The sequence below is a fragment of the Hippopotamus amphibius genome, chromosome X, assembly GCF_030028045.1.
Source record: "Hippopotamus amphibius kiboko isolate mHipAmp2 chromosome X, mHipAmp2.hap2, whole genome shotgun sequence".
NCBI classification, from domain to species: Eukaryota; Metazoa; Chordata; class Mammalia; order Artiodactyla; family Hippopotamidae; genus Hippopotamus; species Hippopotamus amphibius.
Window position 1 is genome coordinate 130148537 of NC_080203.1, and position 19194 is coordinate 130167730.

A 19194-nucleotide genomic window follows, 5' to 3' on the forward strand; every position below is an offset into this window, starting at 1 on the left:
ACAGAGGCCCAGTAATGATCGGAGAAAGACGAACACACTCCGACTTTTGGGGCTGGTCTTGGGACAACCCAACTTCTATGGGAGGGCCTGGCCCCGCCCTGCTCGTTGGTTTTCGGCTCCACGGACGGTCGGACGGTCGCCACCCTCTGAATAACATGTGGCCTTGTTGCTGGAACACACACGTGGCTGCAACCTGCCTGCAGTCAGCCCCCTGGGCCCGGTGCTCTGACCCATCCCGGCCTAATGTCCACAGGAAAACGGACGGGCCCAGAGGCCCCAACTTCCACTGCTTCCCCCGCTGCTAATTTAAAAGTTGGGTCAGCGTTGGGGTATGACAACAAAGGTACAAAGGTCACCTGATCCAATGAAAGGAAACTCCTCTAGGAACACAAAGCCAAGTTTAATTTTTTAAAAACAGTAAAAAGATTCATCATTAAAAAAAAGAAAACCCTCTCCTCATCTGTTGCGAGAGGAAGAAACTATGAAGACGGCAGAAATTATTAGTGACGTTCTACCTACGTAATTCACCTTCAGGACTGAAAACCTTTCCCCGTTTGCTTCTGTCCTTACTAGACCCAGTGCGATCGTGGAGCCTCGCCCATCAGCTTTGCAAGGAGCCGCCGAGGTGCTCTTCGTTGCGGGGCCACGGGCGGCCACGCGGCTTGAGCGACACGTCACTCCCAGGCAGCACCCTGCTGAGCGGACGGTTCTGACGGCTCCTTCAACGCCACTGGTTCTGGAAACCCTTCTCGGGTCCGAGGGAACCCTTCTCCATGTCTCTCCTGCCGGCTACTAAGGTCAACACACCCCGAGGGATGCCAAGGTCATCTTCGAGCTGAAAGGGCTGGGATTTTCCTCTCTGACTGCAGAACAGCCCCGAGGCCGACCCCAGAGCGGACACTTTCCCACCCAGAGCCCTCCCTGTCTCTAGTAAAGCTGAGAGTGAAGAGAAAAACTACCTCAGACCCTGCCTCTGTCTTCCTAAAATTATGATTTTTTTTAAATATGAATCACACAAAGCTCTCTATGTCTGATGGCCATTTCAGGACTTTAAAATTGTTTTAACATAAAAATATTTTTTTTTTCCAAAAATACTCCGGGCTCTTTCTCTTATAAGTCACTTTTTTTTTTCTCCTGTAAAAAGTCCCCCTGACCTGCCTCCTTACATAAAGCACTTATTATGCGCTGAAAGTGCCCTTGAGACCTAAGATGGGAAGCTATGAGGAAGTGGCAGACAGAGTGCGTGGGGGGGGGGGGGGGGTGCGGAGGGAGGGGGAGAAGGCCTTCCGTCAGAGACTCTCTCACGGTGTCCACAAAGGGGGTGCTGCCCACCAAGACCATGAAGGAAGGGAAGAGGCGGAGGGGTAGGCGACATCAGGAGAGAAGCGACAAACCCAGAACAGTTTCCACCTCAGACCCAAGGCCCCCAAACGACAGGATTCCAGCCCATAGAAAAACCACGGGACAAAGACTCTAGAAAATAGAAAGTGTTGGGATTACAAAGTTGCCCATTTCATCCGTACAAACTGGTCTTTGAACATCCTTGTGAGAGTAACTGTAGTGTCCAAATTTTTAGGAAAAAAAAAAAAAGCAAACCCAAACCCACCGCATGAGAAGTCCCCACCCCCCCTTTTGGTTTATCACAGCATTTTTTTTTTTCTTTTTCTTTTTGGCACAGCTTTTTTTTTTTTTTTTCCTCTCAGCCATCAGAGACTGTTCTGGATGGAAACCAAACCGTGCACCGTCTAGCGGGTGGCTTCACGCTTCCCAGGCTGCATGTTCCAGGTGGAAACCATTCTTTCCCCTTTTGATATGACTACGTGTATGTTGTTTTAAACTTCTTGATGAAGATTACGAAAAAATAGAGACTCCTGTGGCCAGGGATGAGTTGGTTTCAAAGTACACTCTAAGGTCACGTTCGTACAGTTTTGGAGCTGACAGAATTGTGTTTGAATAGTGCTACACACCCCCACACATTCACTGCTGGTCCGTTAGAATTCTCTTCTTGTTTCTGTAATATTTCGTGCTCACTTTCGCAGATCTAAAACACACACCTGCAAGGAAAGAGAAAGCGCCTGTTATCTTGAGAGACAACACGAGCTGTCTTTAGAGCAGAGGACGGCAAAGAGTCCACAGACCAAATCCGGCCTGCCACCACTCTGTACAAATAAAGTTTTACTGGCACACAGGCAAGAGGGTTCAGAGACGCTCTAGCGACAGGCTGACGTCTGGGCGTCTGCGCAGCCAACCGCAGGCGAACGAGACGGAGGGGAAGAGCCGGGTGAAGGGCGAGGCCGGGGACGAGCCGGGTGGCCACAGCCCTCGGCGGCCGTCACAGACCAGACGCCTGCGTGGCAGGGCGGGGGGCGCACACGCGGGGGCCCGGCCGACACTCGGCCAGCCAGCCCACGGCGCCCCGCCCTGCAGCTCCTGGCACGCCCCAGTGCAGGCGTGAACCCAAGAGCCAGACACCGCAGGGGACGGTAAGGGGGCCGGCGGGACCCAGGAGACCTGTGGAACGGAAGGCCGGGTCTCTGCCGCCAGAGGGCCCCGTCTGGGAGCACACACGTGGGGCCCGGACCGGAGCAAGCGCCTCAGCCTCGGCACCCGTGACGCTGGGGGCCGGTCGCGGCTCTGCTGCGGGGCGTCCCGTGCAGCGTAGGCCGGCCGGCAGCAGCTCTGGCCTCCACCCACCCGACGCCGGCAGCCCCCCGGGCCACAGCGAAGACCGTCAAAACGCCTCCAGACGCTGCCGTTGTCCTCCGGGGGCAGAACCACCCTGCTTGAGAACCAGTCACTTCACTGAGAAAACGTCACTGAGGAAGTAAGAAGGAGACGGGCTCTCCCAGAGGGAGCGCCAAGCCGGCAGGATCCAGCCCAGAAGTTTCCGCCACCAACACACATTTCCTGAGGCCCCTGGAGGCCCGGCGCAGCCGCGGAAGCCCACGCGGCGGTCGGGGAGCTGACGGCGCGTGTCTCCACCCCCAGCCCTCCGCCCCCCAGAGAACCCCCGGTGCTGCTTACGGAGCCGTCGGACGCGCTGGCGCCCACTTTGTCCCCTCGGGCGTTCCAGCACACCTCGAAGATGCCGCCGGTGCCTCGGTAGCTGTGGACGAGACTTCCACTCTGCAAAGCAAAGCCATCATCACTCACGGTGCGGAGCACTGCCGTGGCCCCCGCGGGTTAGCACAGAAACGTTCCCACACACAGGAGCGATCAGACTTCTCAGGGAGCGCTCTGGTGGCTGCAACACGTCTCTCAGACCTGCTGCCACAGGGGGTGGGGGGGCAGGGGGCCCATAAGGGACCTACGGCTGCCCACGGGGTCGGCGTCTCGTTGCAGCCGGGGTCATGCCTCCCGGGGTCCCTCCCGGCCGAGGACCGAGGGCGGCGGGGACACTGAGGCGGCTGGGGAAGGAGCGGGTCGACAAGATCATGTATGTTTTTGTATTGAGAGAGGGCATCTATCGTGCTGCGGATTAAAGGGAGCCTCAAAACGTCTCAGAGAGTTCTGTGATGGATAAGACGCGGGTAAAATGATGTGATGAGTTGCTGACAGCAAGCAGCACCTAAGTGATGATGTCCTCTTAGCAGTCCATCATCGCTACTTCCAGTCAGTGTTCCACGCACAGAGACTGCTGCAGGCTGACCCTGGGGTGTCTGTTCTCCGCGTGGCCCATCTGGGGCTGTGAGGCTGAGCTCAGCGTCGTGCTGGTTCCACATAAGGGCCACTACCGCCTCTTGCTGGCCAAGAAGACGTCATTGTGTGAGGCGGTTCCTGGGAAGCCTGAGGTCTCAGTGGACCACCCTTGGCCACATGCCGGTTAACGTGGCTCCCGTACCACCCCCCTGTGGCACAGAGGGGCATGGACTTGAGAAAGCACGTTTATCTGAACGTCACCCAGGCCTATGGGAATCATGAAGGTGGGTAGGATTAAAACAGGAGGGGAGGGACTTCCCTGGCAGTCCAGGGGTTAAGACTCCGCACTTCACCATAGGGGGTGCGGGTTCGATCTCTGGCTGGGGAGCTAGGATCCTGCACGCCAAGCGGTGCGGCCAAAAGATACAAAAACAAAACAAAAGAAAACAAAACCCCCCAAAAAACAGAGAGGCCACCTCATCCATCCTGAGGAACACGGAATGGATGGCTGGCTGTCTGCTACGACTCCTCCCACAGCACCTTTCTCTCTTCCGTTAGCAGGAGAGCCAAGAGCCCAGTATACATCTCCTTCGACTTCTGTGACAGGATAATCCCAAAGTGACATTCCCGCTGATACCCACACATAAAATATTTCCCTTCAAAAAAATCAGAACGCCACAACAACAGCCAACAAACATCTGCTCCTCGTAGGCCTCAATCTGCTCCACGGAGAAGCTACAGGAGCCGGCGTGCAGCAGAGGCGGTCAGGGCCGGCCTCGCCCTGGCCGCTGCTCCCCTGGAAAGGTCGGATGGAAGGACGCCTCTGACCCAGACCTTACTACCCACAGGGCAGTGTCTTGGGTGGCAAGAAGACTGGGTTATGATTTTCCAAGGTGACTGCCTGTGCCCAAGAGAAGGAGGTGGCAGGTGGACGGCTCCCTGCCAAGGACTCCGAAGAAGTAACATGAGTGGCTGGGCGTCCCTGGCGGGGAAGACCCACCTCCCACACGGAGCACAGGGCAGGCGGCACTGGGCTGGGCGCCACCCGGGGAGCTGGGGCTTGCGTCAAGGCTCCGTGTCTGAGGCAAGGCACTGCTCAGCACACGTTCCCCGGCCGCTGTCCTGGGCCTGGGTCACTGAAAACATGACTATGTCGCGCATTCCTTTCAGAGAGGACCGGGCGGCGGGGATCAGGGGATTACCTGAGTGTTCCAGATGTGCACACACTTGTCAAAGGAGCCGCTGGCCAAGTACTTCCCGTCGGGGCTAAAAGCTACACTATAGACCGGTTCCTGGTGTTTGGTGAGCGTGTGGATGCAAACGCCCCGCTCCACGTCCCACAGTCGGACCGTAGAATCGAACGAAGCACTGGAAAGACAGGAGAGAAAACATCACCACGGACATGTGAGTTCCCCGCTGTTTCCCTAAGATGTGGCTCAGACAGCGGGAGCTGCTCTCCTTTCCTGGCTCTTATATTTCGAGACACAGTAGTCGGGTACACTCTTCCTCTTCTAAAACGTGACTCGGATACACTGAAAACAAAGTCACAGTCGTAAAACAACTCTTTCTTTTTTTGGGTGCTGTTATGAGGGAAACAAACTGACATCCACATTCGTTTCTGCATGTTTCTAAGATGTGAATGATACGTAGTTTTGTATCCACTACATTTTCTAAAATGCTCACACAACTTACGACACAACATCTATCGCTGCCGACTAAAATAATGCCGAGAGCTGTATCTGGGGAAATAACAAACTGAGCGAATACAAATTTTAATCCAATGGGAATTAAAGCATAATCGCATCCAAACACACAATCACACTCCCAGGAGCTGCAAATTTTAGTTATTTCCAAATCTGAAAGAAGGATACGCAGCACAAAGCTGTTTTACCTGCCATTCCTGCTCTCTGCAGGGACGGAGAGGCAGCCCTATCAGTCCTTTATGCTTGTTAACTAGAAAGAGCACTTACGCTCGTCATGGGTACCACGTGATACAAAAGCATCTTCCAAGTCATCCAAAGAAAGCAAAAAGACAAAACCAAAAAAGATGGTAGTGTTCCATGCCCTAGCCATTTCAGGGGATTTCAGGACAATTACTTGGAATAAGAGAATAATGCCCTTGGTGTTTTTCTGGATTAGCCTTTCAGCTGGTGCAGGAATTCCTTCCAGTGTTTTCTAAGCTGTGGCCCTGGGTCCCACGGGCACTTTCAATAACAAGAGTCCTTTGCTGCCTGGTGAGGCCTCTCAGCCCACTGCTACACCGCAAAGACAGAGGGCTCTCCCTCACTTACAGGAGGGCCGTGCCACCTGCCACTTCTCCCCGCAGCCCCGTTCTCTGCAGCTGCACATGAGCAACCCACTGCTGCTTCCTGGCAGGGAAACATTCCTCCCAAGCCTTGTGTTTCCCAGGCTAAACACACACCCATGCTTCACTCGATCATGGTCTCCAGACCCCTAAGTACCCGGGAATTCAGTCTCAGAATCTCTTTAGCTTGTTTTTCTAAATGTTCTCATTAAAATATCGTACTGGGATATTTTAGAAACTGAATGGGGTCCGACGAGCACTGGGACAAGTCTGCTGGCCGCAGCTTGAGTGATGTGGTTTTGCGGAGGCCACTGTGGTGACTTATAACCACTCTTCCCAATTATGGCGTTTGACTGGACATGCCTCCGCCTCCAATGCTGGTGTCTTAGGGAGTTCACCACATAAACAGGTCAGATCTGGCTGCGGCTGGGGAACCTTTATCACCACTCAACATCCTCACCACCTGCAGCTCTGAGTTGAACCAAGTAAACCAAGCCCAAGGTCCAAGCTGAATTGTTTCCTTTCTCTGTCGTAATAAAAACCTTCACCAAAGCAAAGGGCCGGGAGCCTGGACATATACCAGTTCCTCCCACCAGCCTCATGGTTAAGACCATCCTTACCTCAAGTTAGCTGTCACGCGATACCATATCTCGGGGCCCTTTCAAAGTGAGCTGCCGCTCTATTTACTTTGGAAGGACGTAAACACGTTTGGAAGACCCCTGGCAATATTATCTGGTCTCTTTGGATACGAGTAACTTTTACCGGCTGCGTTGCCAGCACAGCCTCAGGGAGCGAGGCTGCTTCTAGGAACTGAGACCAGGCTGAGGGCTGCCTGCCCTTTACCTTGCTAGCATTATGCTGGAGTTTGGGTTGCTGGTGGCTGGCCCGGTGGGACTCCACTTGATGGTATATATCTCTTTGCTGTGAGCCTGCAGGTCATGGACACACGTATCTTGCTTCATACTCCAGATCTAGAGAACACATTGGGAACAGAGTGAGCAAAGGCTGCTCCTGCCACCAGGGGAGGCTCGCTGCAGCCCTGCTGTGGGGGTTCCTTGGGTTTCTGCCCTCGCGAAGCTCATGCCCTGTGGGGTGGTCCGTTGGCAAACAGCAGGTGCTGCCCAGGCAGAGGGGCCCGTGGAACCCCAGGGGGTGCCCGTGAGAAGGGCCGCAGGAAGGGGAGGGTGCTGGCAGGATCCCTGACTTGTTGTTCGCAAAGAGGAGAGACGACAGAGGCAGGAAGAGTGCTCAACAGCAACAAAACATTCGGCTGGAGCAGCAGCGAGTCTAAGACCAGCGCTGGGAACAGGGGGCTGTCGGGGGTCAAACGGCCCAGCCTTTCAAGACTGCTTTACCTTTAATGTCATGTCATCAGAGCAGGACGCTAACAACATCCCAGAAGGGTCCCATTTGATGGCATTGACCTCATTCTGAAAGAGAGCAAAGGGGTTCAGAAAGAAAGGCCTGGGAGTAGTAACACAACCCTCCAGCAGGGGGCAGGAGCGCACTGTCCTCGCGGCAAAAAGCCTACTTGCATTCACCCTGGAGGGGAAAGAACACACCGCAGACCGCAGGCATGTTCCCCCTTTCCTTACTTGGCCTTCCTCATTTATACAAAATGCACAGCCAGTATGCCACACACAACCAGCCACCCTCATCCTATTTCTCTAAGGAAAAAAATCACAACTAGGAAGAAAGCCAAATGAGTTTACATCGAACAAGGGCAGCACGTGGAACCAGTACGACCAGTAAGTTATTTTAAAGCTGATTTTGAAAGCCATTTTCCTGCTCACTTCTAAAACAGTATCCCCTCTGTCTAAATCCATCGGGACATTTCTCTTCTGGTGCAGACTGGAAGGGGAGGAAACGTAAAGAAACAAGGTGTGTGATGACCAGAGAGGTAACCTAGGCCCAAGATGTGACCTAAACACACACACGCATACGAGGGTAGTGAGACACAAGAGGTCACTGTGAGGAATACACACAGAGGAGAAACGCGGTCCTCCAGTGTCACAGGACACTGAAATCCAGAGCAAACAGCCACGTAAAGAGAATGCTGTAACTCAGCACACGTGGAACGTTCTAGCAGGTAGGCCTGTGTGCAATGGGGGGCAGAAAGGAACTTCCAGGTTTGGGGGCCAGGGAGTTTTGAAGCTAAATCCTGGAGGATGAAGGCAGGCGCTCCTATGGGTGAAGCCACCTGCGGCTGAGTGGAGACGGGGAATGCAGGGCCCGGCGGGGCAGGCCAGCGAGAAACGGTGCGAGCCAGGCGCGGGGCTCGGGCTTTCTATTTCTAGCAGGGGGACTGTGCAGTCCCATCCCGTCCCCTCAAGTCTGTTGCCCAGCCTCACAATTAACTCATTTCACACTCCTAATTAATTTCCCAGTTAATCCCACCCTCCGACCTGCTCCGGTTTGGATGATAAATTTAATGGTCACACTACCTGCTAAGGACACTGAGTTTTGAAGGGTATGAGACAGGGTTAGGGGATAGGGTGCATCTGTGATGCATGCAGTACCTATGGCGGATGGCCCGTAAAAAAGGGAGGAACTGGAGCCTACAGCACAAGGAGCACGTCCGTGGGTGAGCCAGGGAGGTCGAGGAGGTTGGACTGAGTGTGTCTCCATAGGAAGCAGACCCCGGAGGACAGCAAGAGAAGCGGTGCCTGGTGACAGGTGTGGACCAGGGATGAGGGCAGCGTGGGTGGCTCTGGCTTTAAATTCTGGGAGAAGAACCCGAGGCTGCATCTCTGAGGGCCTGTCTGGGAGAGGGAGTTGGTCCCCATCGACGGCCCCAGCTGAACCACCTTCTATCTTCCAGGGTGAGAGTGGATTTTCCTCTCCCTCCCTCTGGAGCCCAAGTCACAATTCCCAGAAAGCATCCAGGAATGGCTCACAGGGTCTCGGGAAGAAATTGGCTCCACTGCATTTAGCCGATGGCTTGTGCGGAATGACGGGCTGCAATGAGACCCGTTTAAAGAGCCAGGTGGTATGACGGCAGGAAAGTCTCCAACGGGGCAGCTGGAAAGTCACAAAGATTTCCTATAAAAAGCTCGGGGACAGTCAAGGATTAGAGGAGACGTAAGTTTAGGTCAGAAAAATAAAAAGAAGGGTCAGTTTGTAGCCACAATAAGATGTTAACAGGACAACTGGTCCCCGGGCTCTGAAAGAAATTTCTTTTAGATGCAAAGATCTGTAGGGACAGAAGCTGGAAAAAGTAGGTACTAAGGAAACAGGCAAGTGTCAAGGACAATGCAATTTATGTCAGGTAAGTTAGTGGCAAGGGATGCTGAGTCACACGTGGGGAGCACTGCGGGTGTGAGGCGCTCAAAGCCAACAGGTCCTCCAGGAGGACTGGGGTGGGGCTGGGGGGGACGCTAGCGAGATCTGCCAGAAGGCTGTGAAAAGCCTCATGAATCTGATGATGTACCCAAAGATGACAAAAATGCTACTCCGCAAAGACACGCACCTCCATGTTCACAGCAGCACTATGTGCAATAGCCAAGATACGGAAGCAACCTAAGTGTCCATCAACAGATGAATGGATAAAGAACGTGTGGTGTGTACACACGCGTGCGCGCGCGTGCGCGCGCACACACACACACACACACGGTACTACTCAGCCATAAAAAAGGAATGAAATTTTGCCATTGGCACCAATAAGGACTTGGAGGGTATTATGCTTAGTGAAGTAAATCAGACAAGTATTATACGCTATCACTTATATGGGGAATCTAAAAAAATACAAAAAACTAGTGAATATAACAAAAAGAAGCAGACTCACAGATACAGAGAACAAGCTAATGGTTACCACTGGGGAGAAGGAGGGGGCAAGACAGGGGTAGGGGATTACTAGGTACTATTATGTATGGGGGTGAGTCAAAAACTATCCGCACTCTGGCTGTAGAATTTTTTACTTAACTTTTAGAAAAGACAAATACATCACTTTTCAACATAACCTCCTTGCTTTTCAATACACTTTGTCCATCCGTCCACAAGCTTTCGTATTCCCTCATCAAAAAATGTGTTAAGCTGAGCTGTGAGCCACGCATGCAGTGCTGTCTTCACGTCTTCATCAGAAGGGAACCTTCATCCTCGTAGGTCTGCTTTCAGGGGACCAAACAGGGGAGAGTTTGACGAAGTGAGATCAGGACTCTAGGGAGGATGCTTTCATACCTCAAAACGAAGTTTTTGCAGAGTGTCGACAGTGTGGGCAGACGTGTGCAGACGTGCATTGTCATGCAAGACCACAATGCCCTTGGATAGCAGTCCTCTGTGTTTCCGCAGTTTAGGCTTTGGCACAAACTTTTCGAAACCTAAGTCTGTCGTGGATTATTTCACAGGCAGAGCCATGGCTGATTTGCAAATGATGTGCCACATAATCCACTGTCACTCGTCTATTCGACAGAATCATTTCACGAGTACACTCAATGTCGTCATCAGCCGTGGAGGTGGATAGGTGTCCGGCTCCTTCTTGATGGCTAACACTTGTGCGACCTTCCTTGAACTTCTCTATCCATTCACACACACTTGTTCTCAACAAAACACTTTCTCCAAACTGAGGAAAGTCTTTGATAAATAACGGCACCGTGTACACCCTCAGACCACAAAAAACAAATCCCTGCGTGCTGCTCTTCTTCCGTTCAAATCACAAGTGGGGCATCCACGTTTGCTGGCATCGCAAATGAACGGATGTAACACATTCACACCTGCACAGCAGTGACTGGGGAGGCAGTAGCCTTGAACGGAAAGCGCTGATATGACAGTGCGGGCAACAGAAGTTTTAATATAACCGGAGTGCGGATAATTTTTGACTCACCCTCATGCAAAAGAAATAAGCTACAAGGATACAGCACATGGAATACAGTCGATATTTTATAATAACTATAAATGGAGTATAATGCTTAAAAACTGTGACTATGTTGTACACCTGAAAATATAACACTGTAAATCAACTGCCCTTCAATAAAAAAAGTTATTAATTAAAAAAAAGGAATTCAATGAGAAGCCAGCTGGTGTCTGAGTTTCTTGGATTGAATGTTGATGTTTTCTACCGAATTTAGGCAACTTTGGCAAAATCATTGTTGCAAATAACTTTTCTGTTCCATTCTCTTTTCTTCTCTCTCCAGTACACACATGCTAGCGTGTTGCATATTGTCTCATAGGTCATTAAATCTCTATTCACTGGATCAATCTTTTATGAATTCCTCAAACTGGTTAGTTTCTGTGATCGCTCTTCAGGTTTACTAACCTTATTTCTGCAATCTCTCCATCATCTATTAAGATTTTCATTTCATCTCAATTCTGGGATTTCCATTCGACTATTTGAGAACACGTTTCCCTTCCCTGCTGCCAGTCCCCGTCTATTCACTCGTAATGAGCAGCCTTGCCTTTCTGTCCTCATACATTCTAATAATAGCTACTTTAAAGTCTTTCCTGCAAAATCCAACATCTGGCTCAGCTCAGGTTTTTTTTGTTTTTTTTTTAACACTGCCTGACCAGATGGATCACTGAGTGAAACCAACCACCTGACATGGCGACAACGGCCCCGTGGGCTGCAGAGCAACCGGTCTGCAGTCACAGATACTGTAACCCTAGGCAAAGCAGTCAGCTCCCACCTCCCCGAAAAGTCTCATGAACCTGAGCCCCACAGTCAGAGCGCGCACTTACTGTGTGTCCCTGGAAGGTTTTGACCGGGCGGTCACAGCCGAGTCTGCAGACGTGAATACACATGTCTGTGCTACAGGAGGCAAAGGTAGTGTTGTTCTGCCAGTCCACGTCGAGAGCAGGTGCTGTGGAGCAGCAAAGGGGCGGGGGCACACTCGCATTTACCAGTTGCGCACAGAGCTCCGGTGACTTAGCAGAAGTCGAAGCACTGTCCATAAGCCTAGTGATGTGACACAAACACACTCCAAGCGTGCACACGGTCTCTGCCCCTCACAGACCTTAAAGCCTGCCCTTGATGTTTGCAGGGATGACCCGAAGCCTCCAGAGAGACCCCGTGACTCGCTTCAGGGGCCCTGAGTGTGCAGTCTCTCGCTCCCTGGCACCGATGAGACGGGCGGGGAGAGGCATGCTGCCCGCTCCCAGGAACATCCCTGTGCTGGCCTGACGGCACTTGTTTTAGATAGGGAGGGGAGAGAGGAGAGGGAAAAGATTTCACATCCTATGTTCAAGGTTGAAAAATTCTCCCACAAGGACTTCCCTGGTTGTCCAGCGGTCAGGACACTGTGTTCTCATTGCCGAGGGCAGGGGTTTGATCCCTGGTTGAGGAACTAAAATCCCACAAGCCATGCAGCGTGGCAAACCAAACCAAACCAAACCAAACCACTCCCACAACACGTTAATGCATTCCACCAACCGGGGGATGCTCAGAGTTGACAAGAACCCCTGAGGGGACAACAAGTGGCCTTATGATGAACACTGTCTCTGGCTCCTGGGCCTCTCTCAGGGGCTGGTGTCTCCAAAACTCCTGTGAGGTTTCAGGGATGGTGACACCCCTCTTCCCTTCTCCCAGCCTCCCCAGGAGTCTACTCAGCATCCTTGTTCTCTGCAGACACTTTCTTGCTTCTGGGGAAACGGAGGGTTGAGTCCTGCAAGGCCCTGGTGAGATCTTCATCAGCAGATCAACCCCTAACTGTGTCCCACGTGTGTTTCCCAAAGGCAAGTTGGCACTGAACCGGGAGAATAACCCAGTTTCCTCAGGACCCGCCACCTCCTGTGCTCAGCCTTCAAGTAAGAGGTGCGCCCCTCCCTGCACACGCGCCTGCCTTCCACAACTGCAGGGCGGGGTCCCATTAGCTCCCATGTCTAGCTCCGTCCCCACACAGAGGCTGTGGCTGGGAGGACTTGGCTGAGAGGCAGCACTGGCTTTTTCAACCACCCAGGGTGTCTCTGTGTGTTACATCCCCCGCGGAGCGTTTCAACACAGACCCATGGTTCCTGCCGCACTTCCCACGTGTGCCCAGCTGAACGAAGGAACCAGATCCGCTTGGTCAGAAGGATGATCCTGGAGCCAGAGAGCAAAGCCCACAGCTGCTCTTGTTGACAACACTGCACAAACCAAATCACGAATTCCTGGGCCAGCCTCTGCATTCAGGCGTGCAAGGAACACGCCTGGAAGAGTGGCAACCTGGCAGGCGGCTCAGGGGATGCTGGGGAGCACCTGGCCGAAGGAATTAACGTGTGCTGAACCCTTGCCCTCTACACGGAGGACACTCCGTTCTCAGGTGTCTGGCCCGTTCCGAGTCGATGCTGCTGCCAGGACCCTGCCTTCCTCCCATGAGCTCACCATCCAGTGTGGGTGGGTGACCGATAACAGGGCTAAGCCATTCTGGGGGGTCTGTGGACCCTCCCTGCCCACACTGGGCCAATGACGTTTGACTGCAGCACCACTCTAGGTATAGCCAAGCTCTACTTTGCTTTCCCCGCCCCCTTCCTGATTTTTAATTTCGGAATGCTTACAGAATTGCAGGAAGCTGCAAAGATGCTATAGAGAGATTCCACACTGTGCCCTTCCCCCACTGGCTGCATTTCATGGCTCTGCAGTACGTCACCCAGACCCGGCAGGTGAATCAGCACGGTATGTGTGTCGTGTTGCACTGTCTGGTCACACGTGCAGGTCTACGTAACCACCACCGCAGTCGAGACCCAGAACCCTGTTCCATCACCACCACCTCCCTTGTGCCACATTACTGGCACACCACCCCTCCCCTGGACTATCCCTAAACGCTGGCTCCACGTCTAAAATTTCATCATTTTGAGAACGTTCTATAAATGGTATTCTCCCGCACGTGACCTTTGGAGACTGGCTTTCTTCACGCAGCGGAGACCTATCCAAGCTGTCATGTGTTATCAATAGTGTACTGGTAACCTGTTCCTTCTCACTGCCGTCCAAGCCATCATGTGTTATCAGCAGTGTACCGATAACCTGTTCCTTCTCACTGCTGAGAGGTGGAACACTGCTGAGCTCTGAGCGAACACTTCCTGCCGACGGTGACGGAGGGCACCCCCACCAGGCCTTCGTGGGGAACACCTACGGGGCAAGGCTGTTTCTCAGATCAACCCATCAAACGCTAAGGAAAGGTGCCCCTACGGCTCTCCCTGCCTGCACTTCACCTTGACAAACAGCACCCTTTCTTTTCCTCCACCCTGGACAGTCTCTTCCACACCGCTTAGCACTAAAGAGAAAGCAAATCACACACGGAGCTTCCTGACCCAGCGACGGGGTATGCATGTGGGTCAGTCCTGCAGGCAGCAAAGTCACAGGTGAGAAGCACTCTCAGCAGAGAGACGTGCTCTGTGCGATGGAAAGCCCTCCCTTGGGAATGCTCTGGGGAATATTATATGCCGCTGAAAGACTTGATGCACGAGTTCTTAAGATAAAACTGTTATAGGAACCTTACGGGTGGTTATCTCTGGCATATTATTTTCTGAAAAACAGAAGCCAGAGCTTTCTGCGTTATAGATATTCCCCCATCACGTGAGTACAGGAGTCAGCACACCTCGTGCTCTGGGGCTCTGACCTGTCACTGCATCCCTCCCGATAACAAAGGCCGCGGTGGTCTCAGCATTTGTGCCAAACAGGATGGAAAGGCACGAGGGTCACGTGCTTTGGTCTGTACAGTCTGTAGTACAGAGGTCTGGCATGGAGATGACACACACAGATCAAAACCTGCAGACTGGGCTTCCAGGGGCTGGGGCAAAGGGGACTGGAGAGTGAGTTCCGAAGGGTAAGGGGTCTCCTTATGGGGTGACAGAAATGTTCTGGGACTAGATAACGGTGAATGCTTTGTATGTTCTGCCCACTCCAAACACACACACACAGAGACACAGACAGAGACACACATACACACACACACAGGCGGGGATGCCAAGCTGCCTGCTCTTGGAGCCCTGTCCATTTCCTGGTGGGGAAAAATCTTCTATAAAACATTCACCAACTTCCACATCATCCACGGTGTGAGATTACAGCAACAACCAAATTCACCGGCAGCCTGAACAGATGTGCCCGGTGTGGTCCCCAAGGACAGCCGTGGACGAGATGGGCCGCCTCTCCAGGGCAGCAGGGTGTAAGGTGTGAACTGGCACCCGCCAGGTCTGCCTCCATCAGGAGGGAACGGAGCGCCATGTGGAGTAACAGACGCTGGCGTCCACACGTTTGTCACAGCCGTGTCAAGGCCTTGTTGGGACCTTTCCTCACAGTCTGCTCCCTGCAGGACCACGTCCCCAGGCGTGGAGCCTTCCCTGGGCACTGCGATGGCCTGTCCAGGGGAGTCCTCAGGGGCAGTCCTCCGGTGCAGACCATCACCATACCCAGCAGGAAAGAACCGCTGATCCCCTCCTACACATCACCTCGGGGCCACCTGACGACAGTAAACGTTCACCCCGTACAGTCAGCGATTCCCCCTAATGGAGCAGACCTCTCCCATGAAGGGAGGTGGCGTCTACCCTCTGCTCCCAACTTCAGGCCAGCTTCTGCTAACAGCTGATTAGTTCCGGGGACGGCTTCCACCATCTCTGTCCTACGTTAGGAGGCCACATCTAACAACAGGATTGAGTCACACGGAATGTGAAGCATCAGGTGGGAATCTGGGAACCCGGACTCCCTAGACCCCTGGCTGCTCCATGCGGCCTGGTGTGGCCCCAATGCTCACAGGGACGTGTTTGGTCAAGAGCAGCAGCGAGACATTCGCGCAGGAAAGAAGAACCACCGCAGGCCTGACCCTGCTCCTCACAGCAAGGCTTGTCGGCAAGGCTGGCGTTGGCCTGAGTCTGGGAATTTGGATTTCTGGAGGGTTCCCACCATTCCCCAACTGGTAAGAATGGCTTCTGTGCCTCAAGTGTCTGTGCAAACAGACAGTTTATATGTCTGTGGTTTATGCTGAACCCTGCACTCCTCCCGGGAGTGAAGAATTCAGGTGCAGGCGGGCACAGGGCGCCTACGAGATCAGCCCCTAACCAGAAACGCTGGGCGCCAGCTCTGAGTATCTCTGGCAGACGACCCCTCATTCGTGGGGTCACCGCTTGCTTCCAGGCGAACCCAGCACGTCCTACGTGACTCCACCAGGAGATGACCTTTGGAAGCTCTGGATTTCGTCCCGTGTGCCTTTGCCCTCTGCTGGCTTTGCTTTGGATCCCTTCGCTGTAATAAATCTGAGCTGTGAATTCAACCGCATGTCCTGGGAGCCCTCCTGGTGAACTGCTGAAGGTGGTCGAGGTCTCAGGAACCCCCAACGCAGTGTCCTGGCGGGCAGCAGCAGAAAGGAGCCCACACCAGGTCTGGAGCTGGTTTGCTGCTTTGTCTTTAAACTTTTGAGCAAACAAGGGCTGAGGGCATCTGTGTGCTGTAAACCTCAAGAGCGATGCTTCCCACGAGATGGGTCTCTTTCCTACCTGCTGCGTTCTGTGCACGACTTCCTCCAAGCATTCACCATTATTTAAGGCACTTCCTAGGACTCTGAGTTATTATTTTTGAATTACAAGAAAATAAAGAAGTAAAATTTTAAAAATTTACTCACCAGAATGAAACGGAAACTGCTGTTTGGCCTCTCCTGTGTGGGCATCCCAAATTATCGTTGTCTGTGCTCAGCAAAAAAAAAAAAAAAAAAAAAAAAAAAAAAAGTTAGTTACTTGCTATTCCTGCAAAGTTTTCTCTAGAAAAATTTATGACACAAGAAAACACAGTGTGCCCCTCTTTTCTACCCCAGCACTGTCTAACAAATAGCATATAAATAGCATGCAAGTCACACACGAAATTTAAAGTTTTCTAGTCACCACACTAGCAAATTAAAAAAAGAAACCAGTAAAACTAATTTTAACAATAAAGTTTATTTCACTCCAACACGGCGAAAATATTATCATTTCAACATAAGATCAATATACTCATATCAACAAGATATTTGGCATTCTCTCTTTCTGGCATGGCAGAGAATATATAAACTCACAATTCTGATACAATTTCTCATACTACACCAGTAATTGTAACCACTTGCTGATGTTTTATGTTAAATAGACACTGGGCAAAACAAAATACTACTTACAAAAAAGCTTATAAGAACCTGAAATACACGTTAGCCACCTTGAGTTAAGCACGCACTGAAGGGCAAAGCCAGCATCCCTGAGTTACATTTCCTCCCTGAGAATATACGGTTTTCGAGAACGTTCCTATTATTCCTGCCGTGGTTGACTAATCATGGCAGTGTCTGCCTCAGAGGCTACTAGAATTCCAAGTGTGCATTTTCACTAATCATTCAGTTCACTGCCTGGTAGGAACAGAAGATACTCAGGTAGAAAACCCAAAATGAATATAAAATATAGCCCTGGGGACAGGGAGGAGCAGAGGATGCAAAGAACTCTCCGGAAGTGTGTGAAAGTTAAAGGGCAGCAGTTATCGGCATCTGGGGCCCTGAGTTCCAATCCGACTTTATGCAGTGTGTCCCAAGGCAACTCGGGGAAGCTCTCTGGTGTGCATTTCCCCTCCGTGAGGAGGGCTGCACCACCCCAGTGAGCCCAGCCTCTCACGTGTGTGTCTACCTTACTCCTGCTCTCAGGGAAGCCTGCGGTCCAAAGTGTGAAGTAACAATTCGTCAAATTAGGAAAACAGAAGCCTGGGGAGAGAACGCCGTTTGTGCTCCTAAAATCACTCTGCAGGTGTGAGTTTATGCAGAGGACACCCCATACTGCCTCAAGCAGCGGATAAACACAATTTGGGGATTTCTTCTATCGCTGAACTATGGACCTCAAAATAAAGGGGGGGGGGGCTTTGATAAAGGTCTGTAGAGCAGTCTACAGTATGTTAAGACATGATGTGTTATAAGTGAACAGTAAGATCAAAACCACAGAAACAAACAAGACATCCTTCTGATTTCTCAAGGGGAGGCAGAATTTTCAGAATTCAAAGAAACCCCGAGTTATCTGAGATTAAACATAAATAAGCACCTACAGATCACAGCCATGTATTTTAAATACTCACTTTGTCTACTCCAGCACTCAAAATGTAATTCCCCTTCTTGTTCCACTTCAAGGCAAAGATGGGGCCTTTATGTTGGCCTAAGGTGCTGGCCAGGTTACCTGGTACGTAAAAAACAAACACGGCAAGCAGGGTGACTTCCAGTCCTCAGTGTGTTCACCCAGTGAGGACAAACCAAGCACCTCCTCTCCGACCCCAACACAAGGCAGGCAGCGCTTACCATCTTCCGTCCATATTCTCGCAAAACCATCATAGGAACCTGTAGCCAACAGTGTCCCGTCACTCTGCGGGCCAGAGAGAAACACAGACCAACAAGCACAGCTCAGCAGTGAGAACGGGCCCCTCACACGATCCCGGGCCTGGACCCACACCCCCCCCCGGCATCAGCAACCGGTTTCCAGGCGAGAGGCCCAGCAGCCAGGCCGCACCACTCCAGCTCACGCTGTCCTCCCATCAAGACGTGCGACAGAACAGGCGCCCCCATACAACCATCAAGGAGGAGAGGGGGCAAGGAAAACACGCTGCAACCCCTCACCACACTGACATCAATAAAAACACCGCAGCAAAAGTTCTCGTGAGACTCTTGGAGACTTAGGGGAACTCTGAAAAATATTCGCACATCGAGAAGAGTGGCGTTTGTGATGAAATGACAGAATGAGCACAAACACGCTTAAGGGCAGGAAAGGCAGAAGAGCTGAAGACCCGCGTGTGTCTCGTGTATAAACGCACGTGACACCGGTGCTGAAGGGTCACGGTGGAAAGTGACCTTTCCTTGGCCACACCTCACAGAGCACCGGCACAACAGGCCCCCGATAAAGCCATCAGACTCATCCTGCCAACGTGTGGCTACTGAACACCCAGCTGGCGGCCCGCCCATGTGGACGGATGGCCTCGGGAGGAGCGCTGCGAACGGGGGCCGGCCCCCACCGCGGGCGGACCAACAATACTGCCTCCCTCCCGCCTCCGCCCCGCTGCATCGCCGCTGGGGGACGTCGCAGATCTCAACGCGTCTGGGTGGCGGCAGAGGCTTACGTTCCAGTCCAGGGAGGTCACGTCTTTGTTACTGGGGACGTCGTGCCCTCCCTCCCGTATACAGTGCCTCAGCACGAGCTGCGTGGAGCCCCCGTTGCTGTTTTCATTGAGATTCCATATCCTTGCGGTCGAATCTCCGGATCTGTGCAAGGAACACACAGCATTCAGCTTCTGGTCCCAGGGCAAGCAACGCTCACTGCCACTTGCTCTCTGGCTAGGTCGGGCATCCCTGGCATCTGGTCCTCTG

General features: G+C 52.4%; 1 protein-coding gene across 24 annotated transcripts in view; it reads right to left on the reverse strand.

The window, feature by feature from the left end:
* Nucleotides 1-381: 381 nt before the first annotated feature.
* The window catches only part of TBL1X (transducin beta like 1 X-linked), a 232083-nt gene continuing 213270 nt past the window's right edge, over nucleotides 382-19194 (reverse strand). For 21 of the 24 annotated variants that reach the window (XM_057718991.1, XM_057718996.1, XM_057718992.1 and 18 more), the window contains 9 exons: nucleotides 18948-19089; nucleotides 18136-18199; nucleotides 17919-18016; nucleotides 16465-16525; nucleotides 11615-11736; nucleotides 7300-7374; nucleotides 6788-6915; nucleotides 4842-5007; nucleotides 3205-3743 (listed from right to left, as the gene is read on the reverse strand). In XM_057718991.1, coding sequence (XP_057574974.1) covers nucleotides 3501-3743; nucleotides 4842-5007; nucleotides 6788-6915; nucleotides 7300-7374; nucleotides 11615-11736; nucleotides 16465-16525; nucleotides 17919-18016; nucleotides 18136-18199; nucleotides 18948-19089 — 1099 coding nt within the window. In that variant the 3' untranslated portion in view covers nucleotides 3205-3500. Of the gene's footprint in view, nucleotides 2055-3024; nucleotides 3127-3204; nucleotides 3744-4841; nucleotides 5008-6787; nucleotides 6916-7299; nucleotides 7375-11614; nucleotides 11737-16464; nucleotides 16526-17918; nucleotides 18017-18135; nucleotides 18200-18947; nucleotides 19090-19194 lie in introns of those variants that run through there. The other 3 variants (XM_057719012.1, XM_057719013.1, XM_057719014.1) reach the window with 3 other exon arrangements.